The following is a 19623-nucleotide window of genomic DNA, read 5'->3' as shown; positions in this document are numbered from 1 at the left end:
TTTGAGGGAAAGAGTTATATGGAGATAAGAAATTAGATAGCTTTGATAAATGGGTAGGGTAGAAAAGTATGCGTTTTGGAATTTTCATGATCATTGCAAAGTTCACAAGCACATGGAATCTAAAACTTTGTTGTTAATTGAGAAATGTTGGTAATCTTATCTCGAACAAATTCACATAATTAATATACCAATACAACAAAATGATGATTGAAGAAATATAATAGATTATTAAATAAGAAGAGTGATAAAGGAAGAGAATTTGGGAGAGATAATAGGGGAGGGAATGACGTGTCACCATATCACTAGTTAGAAAAAAGATAAAAGGTGAGGAGAGAGAGAAGAGAGAGAAAAATCAATTCATCAATGATACCCAAAATATGTAGGTATGTCATATTAATCTCATAAATCCAAACTTTCTAACAACTACTCAAATACTCGGGCATCACCCAATTAATATCAGTAATACTCCACAAAAGACTTCATATACTAAACACCCTTATATAATGCAAAAGTAAATGAGTTTCCGATTCAACCTTCTCATGACTAATACGAGTAACCATAATGCAACTTTTTTATGCACATATCATTCAAACTTTTATGATTTTATCTTATAAAGTTTGAGAAATTGAAGAGTTATGAGGTGGATAAAAAATTCTGATTAATTGGAATATTAGTGGAAACATATGAATTATTGAGAAAGGAGGATCAATTCTAAATATTAATGTTTGTGACATTTTCCAATTCGAGAACAAAATTCAAATAAAGTTTCTTTAATGTGAAACAAATTCTTTCAAGTTTGAGAGATAGGTAATTTTTTTTATTTATTTTTTATTTAAGAAATGAAAAACGATGTGATTTCTTAATAAAAATATATTTATAATTAATCTAAGGTAGTGTTTTTTATCTCAGCATGAAATTACAGAGAAAAATTATCTACAAATTTCGCAACAATATTAAACGTTGCGATATTCCAATATTTGTGTGTCATGTAACTCCTTACATCCTTATAAAAGGGGTTCAAGTGTTAAAAGTCAGTGTCTAAAAAACTAAAAATCACAAATTCAATTTATATTTAAAATATTTTTTTAATTTTAAATTAAAGTTATAACTGTAAAACTAACTTTTAGATCTTGATTTCGTTTCCCCGGGGAGACGGTGACACCTAGAATATAATTTCTAGAGCTATAATTTCTTGCCCTCACACATTCATTAGCGGGTGACACCTAGAATATATTAAATCCATTATATTTTATAATTTCAACTTTTTTTGGCAGACAAAAACATTTCTTGTATGCATGTTATAATAGAAAACTTAATATTAAATACACATTCTCACATGTACTGAAAGATACTATTAAATAAGAGAAAGATATTATTAAGGTTGGAAAACTAAATTGAAAAGATATTTATTTTTATTCATAGAATATTATTAGATGCCTTACAAATAGTACACTTAATTAGAGAGAAATATACAATGTTATAACTCTCAACAAGTGTTCATAATTTTGAAGTTGTACATCTATCTATAATCTACTGATCTATTATGCTTAGGGTTAATGTCAAACTGTAATAAGTTGAACTTGGTGTCGAGGTTTGTCCGAATGATTTGTTACGTTAAAACCAAACTCCTTAGTTTCATTGAGGTTCATGTAACGTTCTAAAGTTGTATTATTGACTCTCAATGAGTATTCTCCATGAAAAAGTCTTGCCTCAAAATAACCCATATCGTCGGTCACGTCGAGATGGTCATCGATGCGTATAAACTGTCTCAAAAATCTATCTGCGACATTTCCTGTTGGAAGATTATTGAAATTATTATCAGTCAAACACATTCTATAGCATCCTGTTGGTTTCCATCCTGCCCATATTACTAGTCCTTCAACTGCAGGATGCCCATGCCCTTCTTTCAACACTTGATCCAATAAATTTGCCTGAAGATCATATAAAAAAAACCGAGTCAGAATTTAGAGTTAAAGTCAAACTGATTAGGACAAGAATGTATATAATGTATAAACTTTACCTGATCAGGAGAAGAACCAACATCAATTTCTGTGAGCCAAATGGGGAGACTTAGGGTTGCAAGTTTATCGATGGAAGCTCTCATGTAAGCTAAATTGGGTGTATTGAAATGGGATTCAAGCCCAATTCCTAATGGGCCATGATATCCGTTGTCCCTTATTTTTCGAATTTTTTTCATATATGCATCGGGTGAGCTAGCCTTATCACTTGGCTCTTCAATTGTATTATAATCGTTCAAGAACAATGGTGTATGATGGTCATATGAGTTTATCATTTTGAACAAATTGATCTTTTTCCCAAGCCTACTCTCAAAATAATTGAAGTGCAAGTTCTCGTTAACAGCATCCCACGCAATTAGTTTGCCCGAATATCTTTTAACGATAGATTTTATCCTTTTAACGACAGCTTGATAGAAATGTTTTCCTGAGAGTGAATTGAGCCACGAAACCTGGTACTTGGGGTCGTCCCATAAGACATTGTGCCCACGAACCGACAAACTTTGGCTTTTGGCCCAATTTAGCATACCATCAGCAACTGTGTAGTCTTCTCGCCCTTGAGTTACCTCGGTACTGTACCATTTCATCTCGTTCTCAAAGGTGGTCACTGTAAATCGTTTAGAGGCAAACCATTGTCGATAAGCACTATTTGATAAGATGTAACTGTTTGAGGCGCAGCCAAATTGGAATTGGGGCACCCTTAGGCTTATTTTGATGTGTGTATTTGCTAAGGGTTTTCCATTAACATCTACCAACCGCAATTTTACATGGTTCTTACGTTCCTATTATAATTGTGAATAGTCAGGACTTAATTTATACCACAATTGTATTAAAATATGATTACAATATGTAAGTGTACCTTCTCAACACTTTGATCAATGTGAGATCTCCATTCGTCTAAAGTAAATGGTTGTAATGATATGCTATCTACCCATATCTCAGTATTTGTATTATCGCTCTGCAATTGTTTAGAATGGTTAAAATCATGAAAATAATTCCATATATACATATACATGCACACACGTGAAAGAACAACAACGACAGTTTTTTTGTATTCAATAACTTTTAATGTTAGAATCTTTTATTTATTATCATTCTATAAAAATAAAATAACATTTATTGTACGTTTATCATTACCTCGAAATAGAGTTGAGCAGACTCTGAAACGTTTATAGATAAACCGCCTTTAAGCATAGACCAACAGCCTGATTGAGCCACTGTAATACCAGCTTTATGGTACCCAGATGGTGATTTAAATATGGCATATATGCTTGCATTTCCACTGCTAACTTGTAACCAAGCTACATTTGAGAAAACAAATCCTCATACTTTTAACTATTTTTTATTTCACAGTCAAACAAACTATATAAGAAATCAATTAGTACCCGAAAAAGTGTAGATTTTATCTTTCTCCAAGAAGAAATTTTGAGATGGACTGTGAAATGCTCGAGTTCTTTGATGAGCTGCAATAAATTTGTTGTTGCCATCGTCGGAGGATACTCGATACTCAATTTTAGAATCCTCAAATGCTACCCAACCTTCTATTCCATTATCTAATTCTGTGTTCACCGCAATTCCACCTCCATATTGTGGTTTTAAAGGCTTTGCTAGACACTAAATAGATAAAAACAAAATGCAATATTTAAACTTGTGTACACATTTAGAAATATATCCACCTTTGAATCGGTTATCTGAACAATAAGTGTATCCAAAACAATAATATATAATATTTTATATGCATAAATCTAAAAAGACATTGAGAATATTACTTGTGCAGTGAAACTATAATCATATGGCAAAGCATCGACTGGCAACCCTACAAGCACATGATGCGTATGTACAATGCATGATTAGTAATCTTTAAATCAAAGAAAAAGAAACAAATGTATTTCTTTATTTAACCACTTAAAAATTGTTAGAATTTTTTTAGCGATAGAAAACAAACCTGAGTTGACGAGAGAAAATAAGATTATAATGAAGAGGAAGATTGTTGCTACTTCGTTCTCCATTCTCAAAACCTATTTCTGATTTAAGACTCTTTGGATCAATTATGAAATACACTTTGTTGTTGAAATGTCAGGAAATCAAAGGTTTGTATTTATAGTTGATAAATTATTCTTAGTTCCAATATTTTAATACCTATTATTAAATGGCTATAATTATACCATTATAGATAACATCCAATTAATTTCAATATTAAACTTTCTTTAATATAATTAAATAAAATATATCTATTTAAATAGTAATAAATCTGCTTAGTAATAAATTTTTATATATAAGATAATGATGGTCAATAATAGAAATAAATCTCAAGTTATATATTTACAATTATGATATATTTTTATTATTATATAACTAATTATTATTATTTTGAATAAATTTTAAGTTTAGAAATAATATATATATAGTGTAATGATTAAGAAAATTACATAGCAATAAAAATGTAGTAAAATATATAACAAAACAGAAAAACTTATAATTGTATAAATTATAATGAAGTAATTTAAATGATAAAAAATTATGAGAAATGATTTGGGGAAGGAATTTGAGAGAAAATATTTGAGAGAGAATTACGTGCAATCTAATTCGTTGAAAAAATAACAAAAATTTTCTCTCTTTCTCTCTTTCCTCACCCTTTATCTTCCTCCCCATTCCCTCTCCCAAATTCATTCCCCTTATCACTAAGAGTATGTTTGGATGAATGTAATTGGAATTGACATTGAAATTCTAATTCCAATTTAATAAAAATTGATATTAAATAACAATTCAATTCCTATGTTTAAAAAAACTATAAATTATAATTCAATCTTAATTCATATGTTTGAAAAAAATAATATAATAATAATAATTTTAATATATATTATTTATTTTATTATAATATTGATTTGACAACCAATTAATATATCTCAAGTGTTAAAAAGATTTGTTAAGTATCAATTTTTTTAAATAAAATATCGATTTAACATGTTAACTTTATAATTTAAAAAATAAAATATATCGGTTAAACATTTTAACTTTTTAAATTCAAAAACAAAATATCGATTCAAAATGTTAACTTGTTAAATATATATATATATATATATATATATATATATATATATATATATATATATATATATAATATTAGTTCAAAATGTAACTTATTAAATAAATACATAAAAAAAACATTGGTTCACATAAAAAAGACACTGGTTCGATATTTTAATATCATAAATTCAAAAAAAAAAATATTATCGATTAAAAACTTTAATCATGTTTTAAATAATAAAATAATAAGTTATTTTGTTTGAAAAAATATAAATAAAATAAAATTTGAAATTAAAATTCCGACCTAAACGAATGGAATTGAGATCTATAAAATTACACTAATATATTAATTTCAATTTTAATGAAATAATAATTCCTATTCCAAAAATGGGTAAATTCAATAAGTATTAAACTCAAATTAAAATTTTCAACTTATATCATTCACTAATATGGATTGGATTATGAGTTATGGGTTGGATCATAATCCAAATTAATTTTTATTTTTTTATCTTGTTTAAGACGTATTTCTCGTCCAACATTTTTTTATCCGTTTAAAATATTTTTGTCTCAATTAACATATTTTAAGCCCGTTTAAACACATTTTGATCTCAATTAACACATTTTAAACTCATTTTAACACTTTTTGTCTCGATTAACACATTTTTAACCCGTTTAACAAATATTTGACTCGTTATACCCCGTTTGACACGTCTTTAACCAGATTTAACATATTTTTGACTCGTTTAACACATTTTGACTCATTTAATATGTTTTTAATCCGTTTAACAAATATTTGATTTATTTTTCCTTATCATGTCTTTGAATCGTTTAATTCTCTTTTACTTATTTAACATATTTTTAGCTCGTCTAGTAATTATAACTATTTAGTCTCGTTTAACATGTTTTTGACATCATATTTCGACTCAAGGAAGAGAGAGAAAAGCTCTGGAGATTTTAGGTTTTCAGCGAAAATTCCGGTAGCAAATTCTCTCATCACGAATAGACGAATAACACGATCGACATGAACGTCACGATCGACACGAACGTCACGATCGGCAGAAACGGCACGATCGGCACAAATGGCACGATCAACACGAACCGCACGATCGACACGAACGTCACGATCGGCACGATTTGCACGATATCAAGGTTGTGGATCGCTTATTGTTGCACAATCGGAACAATCAACACAATCGATACGAACGACACGATATCGACCCTAATTGCTAAGTCGGTCATTCATCTACAGAGCTTGGTTGGAAGGTTAGGGCTTCTAGTTTAGGGTTTCTGGTATACCATATTCTGTAATTTCATTTTTCAATTGTTTTGTTATTTTGTTCTATTCTTCTTTAAAATGGAAAGAAATAAAAATAATAAGTATAAGGAAGTCAAATAATTTGTAATGGAAAGTTTAAGGGAGGTGGCTGAAAAGAAAATTGATATGATTGTTGAAGAAATAATCCAAGAAAAGCAGGAATGCAGCAAAGGTAAAGAACCAATTGTTGTTAAAAATTCCGAAGAAAATGCTACAGGAAAATAAGAAAAGAAAGAAGTAAATTGGAATGTTGGTTATAATGAAAGAGCCAACCTGTTTGGTCTTAAAAACTAGATTACCAAACTTATAATGCATGCTAATCAGTAAAGAGAAAGCTCAGCAAATAACAGTCCAACTTAATATTCAATATCTCCAAGACTGGAATTTACTAAAGAAAATAGAATATGAGGAAATAGTTAAATGGTCAGTTGATGCAATGAAGGAGCTAATGAAGGCTCCCAAAACCAAGACTTACACTATCAGGAGTAATTCAACATAGAAAGTCAACGAGGTATGGAAGAATAAAGCAGAAAAGAAATATGAAAAACATGCCTACAAAAGAAAAATCTACTTAGGGGATATCCAAACAAAGGTAGAGGTACTCAACTCTCCTTTTGAATTCAAACTGCCTTCTAAATTAGAGGAGAAATGTATTGAAGACTGGGAGTTTATAGTGGTTGAAAACTTTATTGAAAAAAATAGAGTATCATTCCCAACTACCAAAGAGACTCTAATTAAACAGTGGGGAGAAAAGGGGCTTGAAAAAGTTTATGCAAATATACATGATCTCTACTTCATGCAGTTCAAAAATGGCTCAAATCTGAAAGAAATCTTAGAGAAAAGGCATACTTACATAGGATCAAGTTGCATGAAGCTGGAAAAGTGGTCAAAAGAGATGAATCTACAAAGTAAACTAAAAGAAACAGCCCAGTTTTGGTTAAAGCTTTGGAACAATCCAGCCCACATGTACAATGCTGAAGCAATTAGTCATTTTGCAAGTATAATTGGAAAACCATTGTATATGGACCCAATAACTGAAGGAGGAGAGCACTTGTCGTTTGTTAGAATTAGTATTGAAGTGCATCCTAGGAGTGTCCTGCCAATGAAAATGACATTTGTTGACAGAAAAGGAAAGCACAATGTCATGGAAATCTCTTATGAATAGAAACCAAAGATGTGTGCTTTCTATAATACTTTCTTGCACAATAAATGTGATAAAACTAAAGAAGAAGAGCAGAAAAACTAGAAAAGTCAGGAGTTTGAAGCTTAAGTCGAAGATAAGGAAGACAAAAACACAGAAATTCAAGTTGAAGATAACAAAGGTAAAAGCCCTGAAATTCTCAGAAACAATTCTTTCTATCAAATCAGAATGGTCTCGTACAAAGAGAGAATTCAAAATGAGAAACAACAATACTCATCATCCTCTTCAATACAATCTCCTTACATCTTTAAAGGAAGGAGAAGAGGAAGTGGAAGGGGAAGAGGAAGGGGAAGAGGAAGGGGAAGAGGAAAGGGAAGAAGGCCTCTCCATTAAGATAAATGAGATGCGAAAATTCTAGGCTGGGATAGTTAGGTTTGAATGTAGTCTTTTCTGTTTCTAATCTCTATTTTTTTTAGAATGTATGAATGCTACTAATCAGGTTTTTTAGGGTCTTTTGATTGTCATCCTTAATCATAGTTAGGGTTTGTCTAGCTTTGATTTATGACCCTTCCACTTTTGGGATTTTAATGAAATGATTTTAACCGTTTCCCAAAAAACAACAACATGTTTTTGACATGTTTAATTAGTTTTGATTTGTTTAACACATTTTTAAACTTATCAAAATTAAATTTTTTAACACTTTATTTACAAAATTAAATATATAAGTTAGAAAATTAATAATGTATGGATAAGCGAGGAGGGAATATCTAGAATTAGTAGAGGGCTGGAGGGCTGGCATGTGAGCGGATGAAGAGGGAGAGTTAATTTTTTTTAATAGTTTGTTTGAGTACTTTAACTAACTCAACTCAACTCAAATTCAAGCCAATCCAAATTTAACCCAAAGTAAATTATCTTATCCAAATTCATATTTTGAGTTAGGGTTAGTGTTTAGGTCAACCAAAAATATGGGTATCTCAAATTATTATATAAAATTCATATCTATACTTATTGCTTGGATTTTAAAATAAATAAATATTTTTGAAGACATTGTCGCGACGATTAGACTCTCAAAATAATTAATTAGGACTTCAAATAAATAATAATATATATAATGAGTTAGGCCTTGTTCGGATTGAGGTTTTTTAAAAAACCTAGAGGAAGAAAAAAATAATGATTGGTGATGATTTTGAGGAAGTGATGATTATTTTTGGTAAAAATACTTAAAGGGTATTGGTATATATAAATAAAATAATAAATAATATTTTAAAATAGATGGTATTTTGGTATTTTTATTAATGAAATGAGTGATGTGATTGTTGAGAAGTGATTGATTGGAAAATTGATTGGGGTTGGGTTTTTTTTAAAAATCCAAAGAGAACGAGCCCTTAGATTTGAATAAATTACCTCACTATTGATATATTTTTATAGATAAATAGTAAGTTTTGGAGTCGTGGTCGTGTCGATTGGACTCTAAAAAACTTAATTTTGGGTAAAATAAACCATAATATATAATATAAGTTATTTATTGATATATAGATGAATTTTGGAGAATTTATTTGATATTATTATGATTTTATTTGTCTTATAGTTATTTTTGAAAAAGGAAGAAAAAATGTTGACTGAAGGCCCGACCGAGAAAAGCCCAGTCAAAGTTCTTGGGCTTGTTCATGTTGTTCTTAAACAGAATTCCAATAGACAAAGTCCACATGAAGATTCTAATAATTTTTTAAAACACATTTTCTCACTTATTTTATTCCGAATTCAGCTCTGTAAAGTGTTTATCGCCTTATGGATGTGTATAATTCAAATTCGCCAGTAATTTCAATTAAAACAAAAAAAATTTAAAGGAACTATGGTAACTTAGAGCCATTTTCGGAGATTCGAGCGTTGTACTTCAAATGTTCAGTTCAAATTTTTAGGGTAGATTATAAATGCTATTATCTAGCTACCTTAGAAAAAACAACATCCCAAACCCCTTAAAACTCCCCAAACCTATTTTACAAGAAAAATACGAATTTGTCTTTTGGGTACTCTAAAATATTTTTTTTTGGTAAAATTCGGTGTGCTAGCTCCTAAGAATTTCCATAAGTTTTTTAAGGAATTAGTTTCCTTCACTTTAACGTTTGAATTTTCAATTTTTAATAAATTTATTTTTTGTCATTATGTATTATATCTTTTTGTGTGATTGATCCATTAGATTTTATTTTCCTTTTGAAAGTCCATCGGCAACCTAGTGGTTTATTTCCTAGATTTAGATCCACTAGTTTCCACGTCTGGTTTTGCAAGATATATTTTATCTCACAATTAATTGCATCTTTCCATTGAAGCCCTTTAGATGAGGTAATTGTCTCATTATACGTTTGAGATTCACTTTCCATCATGAAAGTACAAAAATATGGACCAAAGAATATTTCCGTTTTAGCTCGTTTACTTCGTCTATGTTCAATCATAACTTCATTTTCCTTTTCTTGTTCATCTTATTCAAGAAGTATTTTTGGAGAATGTGATTCTTATTAGACTTATATAAAAATACATGTCAAACAACGATATATTTCTTGATTCCATTATCATATTCTTCTCAGACGTACCGTTTGTTTAGGAGAATAGGGTGACGTCTTAATCACAATCAATAATTTTTGGTCCAAAATTTACCTTTTTAGGTAATATTACACTACCTTAGTTTGACACCCCACATTCGTAAGTATTCATATGATGATTTTCTTTAATGACATAACTCATATCGACATTTATCTAGCTTCTTTCGTGGACCTTATTTAAAATGTAATTAGTCGTCAAAATAGCTTCTCCCCACATGTCCTGTGGTAGACTAGAACTTAATAGAAGTGAATTCATCATTTATTTTAATGTTCTATTTTTCTTCTCAGCCGTACCATTTGTTTAGAAGAATAAGTTGACGTCGTCTCATGGATTATACCATGTTGAGCGCATAATTTGGCAAAAGGTGATTCATATTCACCTTCTTTATCACTTCTTAGCACCTTAATCTTTTTACGAAGCTGGTTTTAACATCATTTTTATAAATAGTGAATTTCTCTATGGCTTCATCTTTACTTTTGAAAATATACACATAACAATATTTTGTGTTATCATAAATAAAAATAATAAATTATTTGTCTCCACTGCATGTTCATGTTTCTTTTAAATTACCCATGTTTGTATGAATTAAGTCAAGTAGTATATTATTTATTTCAATGTTTTAAAAGGATTATATTGTCAATTTTTCTTCAACATAAATTACACACTTGTGTTTCTTATTTATTTCGAATGTAGGTATACTCTTCATTTATATGAATCGATGCATCAAATCATAAATATTATTACCTAACCTACCATGTCATAAAATGGAAGTCTCTAATAAATAATAGAAGAATTATTTTTTTACATTTATACTTAGTTTAATTGTCATTACATTGAGGTTAAAGATCCCATCATTAACATAACTTCTACCTACAAACATTCCACTTTTGGATAAAATAATTTTTCCGACTCAATCACATTTCTAAAACCATGCTTACTTAAAAGAAATCAAATACCATTTTTTTCCAAATTTTTTGGAACATACAACACTTAGTCAAAGTTAAGTCTTTCCTCGAAGACAGCCTTAATACCACTTTTCCTTCACCTTGTATGTCCAAAGTGACAGAATTCCCCATGAATTTTTTTACCATTCTTCACATCTTCGTGACTTGAAAATACTTCTTTTTTGGAGAAAACATGTATTGTAGTTCCTGTTTCAATCCACCATTCTCGTGGATTAGACACCACCAAGTTAATCTCAGATATCACCGCACACATATCCATGTCCGACAATCCTTGATTTAAGTTAGCCTCTCAAACACTCCTCGACTTTTTACAATCGGAAGATCTATGGACCATGTCATTGCAATTAAAACACTTTCCCGTGAACTTTTTAAAAATTTCACCTTTGAGATGAAGATTCTGATTTTTGACAAAAGAATTGTGTTTCTTCTTGTCTTTACCATATTCCACCACATTTTTCTTTAGCCACATTTTGACTAAAGTATTTATGTGGGGCACTTTTACTTTCCTCATCAATGCGTAGACAGATCACCAATTCTTCTACGTTCATCTCCTTTCACTTAAGCTTAATGTAGTTATTGAAATTGTTTCAAGACGGTGGCCACTTCTTAATAATAGTTGCCAATTACAAAGTTTCTCCTAGATTCATACCCTCATCATGAATTTCATGCAAAATAACTTGCATTTCTTGAATTTGTTCAATGACCGGTCTTAAATATACCATTTTGTAGTCCAAAAATCAACCGACTATAAACCTTTTTGCACCAGCTTCTTCAGTTTTATATTTACGTTCAAGAGATTGTCATAGTTCTTTGGTCGTATTTTTTTCACTATACACATTGTACAATGAATTTGACAAACCATTCAATACATAATTTCTACATAAGAAATATAAATGGTACCAAGCATTAATGGCCGATGCCGCTTGCTCATTAACTTTCGGATGCACGTTCGCATCCTTTTATGAGGCCACATTTGTCTCATAATCTTAGGTGTGTGAGGATCCTCCGAGAGGAATCATGCGAAACTCAAAGTCGTGAGGGAGAAAAACATTTTATGCTGACATCTCTTAAAGTTTGAGCCGTTAAACATTTCCGGCTTATCTAGATGGTTAACAGGAAATCGACATCCTCATGTTGGAAGTAGGTGTTTCGATAGTCATTTATGAAATAAACCAGAAACTTGTAAAATTTCTATATAAGTAATATGATAACTATTTTAAGATTGTTGGTAATCTTATCTCGAACAAATACACATAAATAATACTATATAAATACAGAAAAATAATAATAGAAGAGATACAATAGATTATTAAATAAAACGAAGAAAAAATCTTCTTATTTTCTCCAAGGCCTATGAAAATTACAGTTCTCTTAAAATAGTTTCATCGTCTCTCGTTTGTGCTAGAGAGTTTTGTCGGTGGCTGCTTCCCATGGTACAATAGAACCTATAATAGTTTAGCACAAAAAACCACCACAAAGAGAACTTGACAAAATTACTTGAATCCAATCACTATGTATCAAACGAAAATAATTGAGTCAAGAAAATCGAAGAACACTCACAAAAATAAGAAAAGACTTTTGGAATTATAGAGTAAGAAATGATAAGATGACGTGTTGAATATCTCATTAATAATATTTAACCACCAATATTATTTGTTCTCCAATGAATATCTCATTACTAATCTCGTGACCTCACTTATAGTATTTTATACCTCAACTATATCATATCATTACCGTGACCTCTTTACCCTCACTTCAATAAACGAACCACCAATCCAATCGACCTCTCATCTTGTGACCCCACCAAGACACTTTGCTCAAACAAACATCTCAATCACACATTTAACCACTAATATTCTTTTTTCCCAATAGACAACTCTCATTACTAATATTGTGACCTCCCACACTTTCACACGTCTCTCACCTCTCACCAAACCAACCACCAAAATCACAATTGACCTCTTCATCTCTTGAACTCACACTTTTAGACGCCTCTTATTCCTTGGAAATCAACCACCGATCACAATCGATCTCTAATATCATGACTTCACACTTCGGTCAATCAACATCTTATTCACATATATTTTTAACCACCAATTACTATAGATATTTAATCTCATGATCTTACAATCCTTTTTTACCGGTCTTTTATTCCTCATCAAACCAACCACCAATCTCAATCTTATTGACATCTTATCCCTTGGAAAACTAACCATTAATCCCATCGACATATCATCTCATGACCTTATACTTCCACATGCTTTTAATTCCTCGACAAACCAACTCCCAATCACAATTGACATCTAATCTCGTGACCTTACAATCCTTTATTACCCCCTCTTATCACTCGCCAAATCAACCACCAATTTCAGTTGACCTCTCATCTCATGACCTCATTTTTTTTTCTTTTGTTTGTTCCATTAATAATTTGATGTCAAATAATAAGTTTGATAAGAGAATGAAATCTTTATCATTGTTGGCTTTCAGGAATCAAAACTCTAACTTGATTGCAATTGTTTATAATATATTTGCATGAATAACTTAGCTAATTTCTGTTTATGCGCGAATAATATCACCTTGCTCATTACAAGCAACAATTGCTTCAATTACCTTAAATAACGATATTAACAATCACAAAAATGAATTGAGTGTATTTGGTGTCTTCATGTCCAAGTGAATAAAGAATGGATGTAGTTCACAAAAACTTGGAATTGATTATACTTAAAAAGTTTAGACATAATTTCTCCCAGGTCTATAGTGGTTGATTCCAAAAACATAAATTCCATATTTTCAATGTAACTCTAATGTTTTTTTAATGGAGTAAACCAAAAATGATTTTGATCCATTCTGAGAAGCCAATATTTTGAGGGAAAGAGATAACTAATAAAAATAGGGGTAATAGCGAGCAATAATAGCAATTGGTGTAAAGATCAATTGATATTATCAAGGTAGTAGCGATTGGTTATAATTCCAATCGCTACTACCTTGATAATAACGCGTTTTAGAATCGTTAGTACTTAGTAGTGATCAAAATAAAATCCATTCCATTTTACTTACTTAATAGGGATTGGATAAGTGACCGATCGCTATTACCTTTAATTAATACATCTCTATTTCCCTTTCCTTAACCCGCTCCTCTACTATCTCCGATCCCTTTCCTAAACCCTATTACCTTTAATTAATAGATCTCTACTTTAGATCTTCAATCTCCTCTCCCGTTCATCATCATCATCAATCCTAATCGGATCTCTCCCGTTGCATTAATCAAAGCTATCATTGGACCTCTAATACGTTCGTATCTCCTAATCGGATCTCTCAACTGTAAGACTACGATTATACTAATCGACGATGAACAACTATCGGTTTTTCTAATGATTTCATCCATTGGCATTATAGATGAAATCTCGGAATTTAGGGTTTCAAATCCTAATCCTGCCATTTCATAAACAATCGGTTGTTCGATTTAGACTCGTTTTTGGTTGGTTTTGTTTCAACCCTAGGTCAATTACCAAACAAACTCGTCTTTCTACTAGAAAGCCCAAAACAGTGGAATTCTACGGAGTTCGCCCAACGGCAATAGACGGCGACGCACTTCCGCTTATAGAAGAGTTTCTATCCGGAATTCAAGGGTTTCTTTCTGTCAGATTTGAAAAATGGTAAGTGTTTTTAGTTTTCAAGCTTTAATCCTTTAATTGCTGTCCTATTAAGCTAAGCTTTAACACTTTATGTTTTCAAGACAGTTAAGGCCTTGAAGGCAAGTGATTGACACTTTATCTTGAAGGTGCTTTTGATGTATTTTACAGCCACCCACAGGTTAGATCGTATGCATATTCTAGACATGTGGAAGAACTATACAAAAGATACAAAGGCAAGTTTATGTTTCATGCCTTTTATCCATTTGCTCGAAAATGTTCAAATTATCGAGTGTTTACATTGTGGATGCACCATTTGAGACTGTTTCAGCAATAGAAAGTTGATACTATGCATATCACATGTTTGAGAAAATGCTATGTGACTAACCTGTGTTATTACTTATTAAGAATGGTTTGTACACGTATCTTGAGAAAATTAAGAAATGGGTTTTCATTCTTATATTTAGACTAATATTGTATGTAGATTCTTATTAAATTATTAAACCAGGTGAAACTCATGAGATTCCATTTTTATGAGATAAATTGCTTAATTTGAGCTTATGTAACTGTTATTTTTTTTTAATTGTTGTGGAGTATGTCACTAATATGGTACATCATGAATTTGATTCTACATCTTTTGTGTCCTTAATTTCTTTACTTTCTCTAGATTAATGGGTATATTTCACTTGTCCAATTTTGAATTATATGCAGGTGCATAAAGCTCAAGATACTGCTACTAAAAGAGGAAAACTTCTCATAGAAGATTTTATGTTTTTAATCCGAAAGGTATTTCTATTTCCTTTAGCTTTGATTATTTTCTTTAGTTTTTTGGTTAATGGCTCGGATTTTTATTTAGGTTGTAGAAAAAATTCGAATAGATGAGCGTGTATCCATAATAGATAAGACAAATTTAAGATATCTTCCCAGGCTTCCAAAAAAGTTGATTTGGTGATTTTGGACCTTTCTTTTATCTGAATACATTCTGACATAATGGATGACAATATACATATGGAAGAAAAAGGTTCCACAAGTTCTTACCCATTTATTGACAATATTGATAATAACGTGGAGGAGCAAATATCATGGAGACCTAGTTTCATTCTTGATTTTAGTGATATTTATTTAAGTGTGTGCCTTATTTTATTAATTGATTTGAGTTTTCCTTTATTTTTTTAGCAACAACCTTATCTTGGAATTCTTTTTGGTTTGTAGGTGATCTCATTTTTGATGATATTGTCGTTCCTTAATTTGAATGATTGTGTCAAAAAAAATGACTGTGTTGAAGAAAGCCGTTGATGAATGAGATTTATTTATTATTATTTTTTAAAAAGGGTCTATAGCGATTGGTTAAATTACCAATCACCATAGCCTTAATAAACATCACCGATTGGTACTAAACCAATCGCCATAGTGAGCAACGATTGGTTATTACACCAATCGTTATAGGCCTATAACAATTGGTTATCTACCAATTGCCGTTTCCAATTAAGGCAACAACGAGAAGACTTTTGCCGATTGAGAGCGATTGGTATATGACCAATCTCTATAGGCCTATAACGATTGGTTTAGAGGTTTTAGTAATCCCTATAGGGTCTTTTTTTTACTAGTGGATATATGGAGATAAGAAACTAGATAGCTTTGATAAATGGGTAGGGTAGAAAAGTATACGTTAAGGATTTTTCATTATAATTGCAAAGTTCAAAAACACATGGAATCTAAAACTTTGTTGTTAATTGAGAAATATTGGTAATCTTATCTTGAACAAATTCACATAATTACTATACCAATACAAAAAATGATAATAGAAGAAATACAATAGATTATTAAATAAGAGGAGTGATAGGGGAAGAGAATTTAGAAAGGAAATATGAGAGGGAATGACGTGTCACCACATTAGTAAGTAGAAAAAAAAATAAAAGGTGAGGAGAGAAGAGAGAGAAAATTTATTAATTTTTCAAAGAATTAGATTGCGCCACATCATTCCCTCTCCCAAATTCCTTCCCCTAACCATTTCTCATTTGTTATGAGGTTGTGAAAATCAAAATTTCTTGAAATAGTTTATCGTATCCCGTTTGTACTGGAGAGTTTTGTCAGTGACTTCTTCCCAAAGTTAAATAGAACCTACAATAGTTTAGCACATAAAATCACTACAATAACGAACTTGCCAAAATTACCTGAGTCCAATCACTAGGTTTCAAACATAAATAGTCGAGTCAAGAAACTCGAAGAACACTCACAAAGATAAAGAAAGGCTTTTGGAATTCTAGAGTGAAAAATGATAAGATGATGTGTTGAAAGGAATTAAAATGAAGGAATGTATATAGCTGAAAATTAAACCCTAAAACCATTCATCAATTCTTTAATTCAACGTCCAAAAATACATTCATCAATGGTTAACCTTGTTTTCCTTTTCATTACATTAATATTTCCTCTTCATTAGAAAATGCAAGCTACAAATGTTCAATTTATGAGCACATAATTGATAGCAATAAGTATTTTTTTTATTACAGTAGCAATTAACATTATTTGTTAATTGACTCATTCAAAGCATTAAGGTTTTTTTTGGAAAACGATTAAAATTATTTCATTAAAATTCAAAAAATGGGAAGGTCAATTATCAAAGTTAGACAAACCCTAGTTATGATTAAAAGATGACAATTAAATGTCCATAAAGAACCTGATTAATAATAATCAAACATACAAACAAAGATTACAAACAAATATTATAAACTGTATCAAATCCTAATTATTCAAATTAGGATTTTTATTTCCATACCAACATGTTATCTTCGTCATCCCCTTTTCCTTCCTCTTGTAATGAAATTGGAATGAACTAAAAAAGTTGATGAATATTGCCTATTCTCATTTTAATTTCTTTCTTTATATGAACCCGTTCTGATTTGATAGAAATAATTATTTTCTAGGATTTCCGTGCTCTTCACCTTATTGTTTTCAGCTTGAATTTCTAGATCATTGTCTTCATTTACTTCAACTTCAACATTAGAATCCTCAGCAAATTTGGATTTCTCTGTATCAACCTTAGAATTTTTTTTTCTTCTTAATTAGCCTGAGTATCTTTCTCTCTGTTTTCATCAGCAACCACTTTAACTTGATTTTATTGTGAATCTTCAACTATCCTTTCGTACTGAATTCTTCTTGTACAAAATTTTCTTATCTTTTGTTTCATGTTCTTTAACCTCATTTTTCTATTTGATTATAGACACTTTTGTTTCATTTTCCTGCATCTTTACTTGCTAACCTTTATGTATTTTCTGATCTTCTTCCTTAGCCAAATCATATTTTGAGTTTGTATGTTGGAAGGTATTGCAGAAAGATTATCTGTCTAGTCTCCACTTATAAGTGATTTCCATGATAGTATGTTTTCCTTTTCTGTCTACTACTGTCATACTTTTCAACAGTGTGCTTCTAGGATGCACTTTAATACTAATTCTAGCAAATGATAGGTGCTCTCCTCCTTTAGTAATTGGGTTCATGTATAATGGTTTACCCAATAAACCTGCAAAATGACTAAGGGCTTCATAATTGTACATATGTACAAGTATATTCCAGAGCTTAAACCATATATGTGCAGTTTCTTTTGGCTTACTCAATAGGTTCAAGTCTTCGGACTATTTTTCCAACTTCATATAGTTGGATCCTATATATGTATGTCCATTTTCTATAATTTCCTTCAGATTAGATCCTTTCTTGAATTTCAGAAAATATAAATAATGAACATTTGCTAAAATCTTATCCAACCCTTTTCCTTCCCATTGCTTCAACAATGCCTCTTTAGTAATTGGGAAGGATGCTTTGTTTTTCTCTATATAGTTTCTCACAACTACATTTTTTCATTCTTTTATACAGTTTTCCTCTACTTCAGCAGGCAATTTAAATTCAAATGAAGAATTTAGTACCTCCACTTTTGTATGTGTATTTCCCAAGTACATTTTCTCTTTATAGGCATGATCTTCTGACTTTTTTGCATTGTTATTCTTCTAGACTTCATTGGTTTTCCATGTTGAGTTGCTCTTGATAGTATATGACTTAGATTTGGAAGTCTTCATCAGCTCCTTCATTATAGCATCTGAACATTTGAACAATTTCTTCATATTTTTCTTTTTTCAGCATATTTTAGTCTTAAAGATAATGAATGTTGAGTTGAATTGTAATCTGCAGTATTTTCTCCTTATTAATGACAATTTTTCTCCTTTTGGCATGCATAAGGAGCTTTGTAATCTGATTCTTGAGTCCAAATAGATTAGTTATTTCATTATAGCGTATTTTTCTAAACTCCTTCATTATCCATCTGTTTTCCTGCATGATTTTCAGCAGAAATATTTCCAATAGCAATTGGAGCAGATTACTTACTTGTGTTGGTATCCTGCTGTTCTTTGATAATTTCTTCAACAACTCTTTCAATTTCTTTGACTGCTACTTTCTTAATTCCTTCTAGCACAAAATCCCTAATTTATTTAGATTTATTACTTTTGTTATTCCACTTCCCCATAATGGTAGAGACAAAATAATTATAGAAACCCTAAGAGACAGGGACAGACGAACCTATGGGTTAGGGTAGGCTTAAGCCCACCCTAAAATTTTATAATTTCTTTTATATATATAACCTATATAGAGTACTTTAATATATATATAGTTCTGAGATATATTATTATTTGGTTGTGATTTTAGGGGAGAGGAGTTTATACTATTAGAGTTTGTTTAATTATTTTATTTTGAGTTTTTAGATAAAATATTTATTTTATTTAATTTTTACATTAATTAATTTATAAAATTAATAAATTATTTTACTCTTTAAATATATGAGAGAGAAAAATTAGAGAATATATTAAATAAATAATATTTTATTATTTCATGAATAAAATAAATAATGAGATAAATAAAGTGAAATGTAAAAAATATTAAGTTTGAG

At 30.4% G+C, this 19623-nt stretch overlaps 2 protein-coding genes and 1 long non-coding RNA gene across 6 annotated transcripts; 2 read left to right on the top strand and 1 right to left on the bottom strand.

Annotated features, from left to right (window-relative positions):
- Nucleotides 1–1559: 1559 nt before the first annotated feature.
- On the bottom strand, nt 1560–11320 carry LOC124945829 (endo-1,4-beta-xylanase 5-like). Its single transcript, XM_047486336.1, has 7 exons — nt 11185–11320; nt 3785–3831; nt 3401–3629; nt 3153–3316; nt 2875–2973; nt 2021–2797; nt 1560–1931 (listed from the first exon to the last, which is right to left on the bottom strand). The coding sequence occupies exons 1-7, from the start codon at nt 11318–11320 to the stop codon at nt 1560–1562; spliced, it is 1824 nt and encodes a 607-aa protein (XP_047342292.1).
- A 2883-nt stretch (nt 11321–14203) lies between these two features.
- On the top strand, nt 14204–15210 carry LOC124943363. 4 transcript variants are annotated; one of them, XR_007099779.1, is made up of 2 exons: nt 14204–14717; nt 14843–15210. XR_007099779.1 is itself a non-coding variant. In XM_047483879.1 (2 exons), exons 1-2 carry the CDS (start codon nt 14458–14460, stop codon nt 15028–15030), a joined length of 426 nt encoding a protein of 141 aa, XP_047339835.1. In that variant the 5' UTR covers nt 14204–14457; the 3' UTR covers nt 15031–15210. The 4 variants fall into 4 exon arrangements, 1 of the variants encoding a protein (XP_047339835.1); XR_007099778.1 differs by having other exon boundaries at nt 14802–15210; XR_007099777.1 differs by having other exon boundaries at nt 14798–15210.
- Nucleotides 15211–15249: 39 nt separating this feature from the next.
- On the top strand, nt 15250–15778 carry LOC124919334. The gene is made up of 3 exons (XR_007097566.1): nt 15250–15302; nt 15405–15479; nt 15550–15778. It is a non-coding gene; the product is annotated as an uncharacterized LOC124919334 (long non-coding RNA).
- Nucleotides 15779–19623: the final 3845 nt, after the last annotated feature.

This window comes from Impatiens glandulifera, chromosome 1, assembly GCF_907164915.1.
Source record: "Impatiens glandulifera chromosome 1, dImpGla2.1, whole genome shotgun sequence".
NCBI classification, from domain to species: domain Eukaryota; kingdom Viridiplantae; phylum Streptophyta; class Magnoliopsida; order Ericales; family Balsaminaceae; genus Impatiens; species Impatiens glandulifera.
The sequence above is the reverse complement of the archived record's forward strand: the minus strand, read 5'-3'. Positions and strand labels throughout refer to the sequence as shown.

Bases quoted from the DNA above. Each gene is read 5' to 3' on its own strand.
- LOC124945829 (XM_047486336.1), bottom strand. From the start codon at position 11,320: ATGGATATGTGTGCGGTGATATCTGAGATTAACTTGGTGGTGTCTAAT. The intron at 3,317-3,400 runs GTACTAATTGAT...TCTCAAATGTAG, and splicing joins TAAAATCTACACTTTTTCGG to CTTGGTTACAAGTTAGCAGT. The intron at 2,798-2,874 runs GTACACTTACAT...CAATTATAATAG, and splicing joins TTGATCAAAGTGTTGAGAAG to GAACGTAAGAACCATGTAAA.
- LOC124943363 (XM_047483879.1), top strand. From the start codon at position 14,458: ATGAAATCTCGGAATTTAGGGTTTCAAATCCTAATCCTGCCATTTCAT. The intron at 14,718-14,864 runs GTAAGTGTTTTT...TGTATTTTACAG, and splicing joins TCTGTCAGATTTGAAAAATG to CCACCCACAGGTTAGATCGT.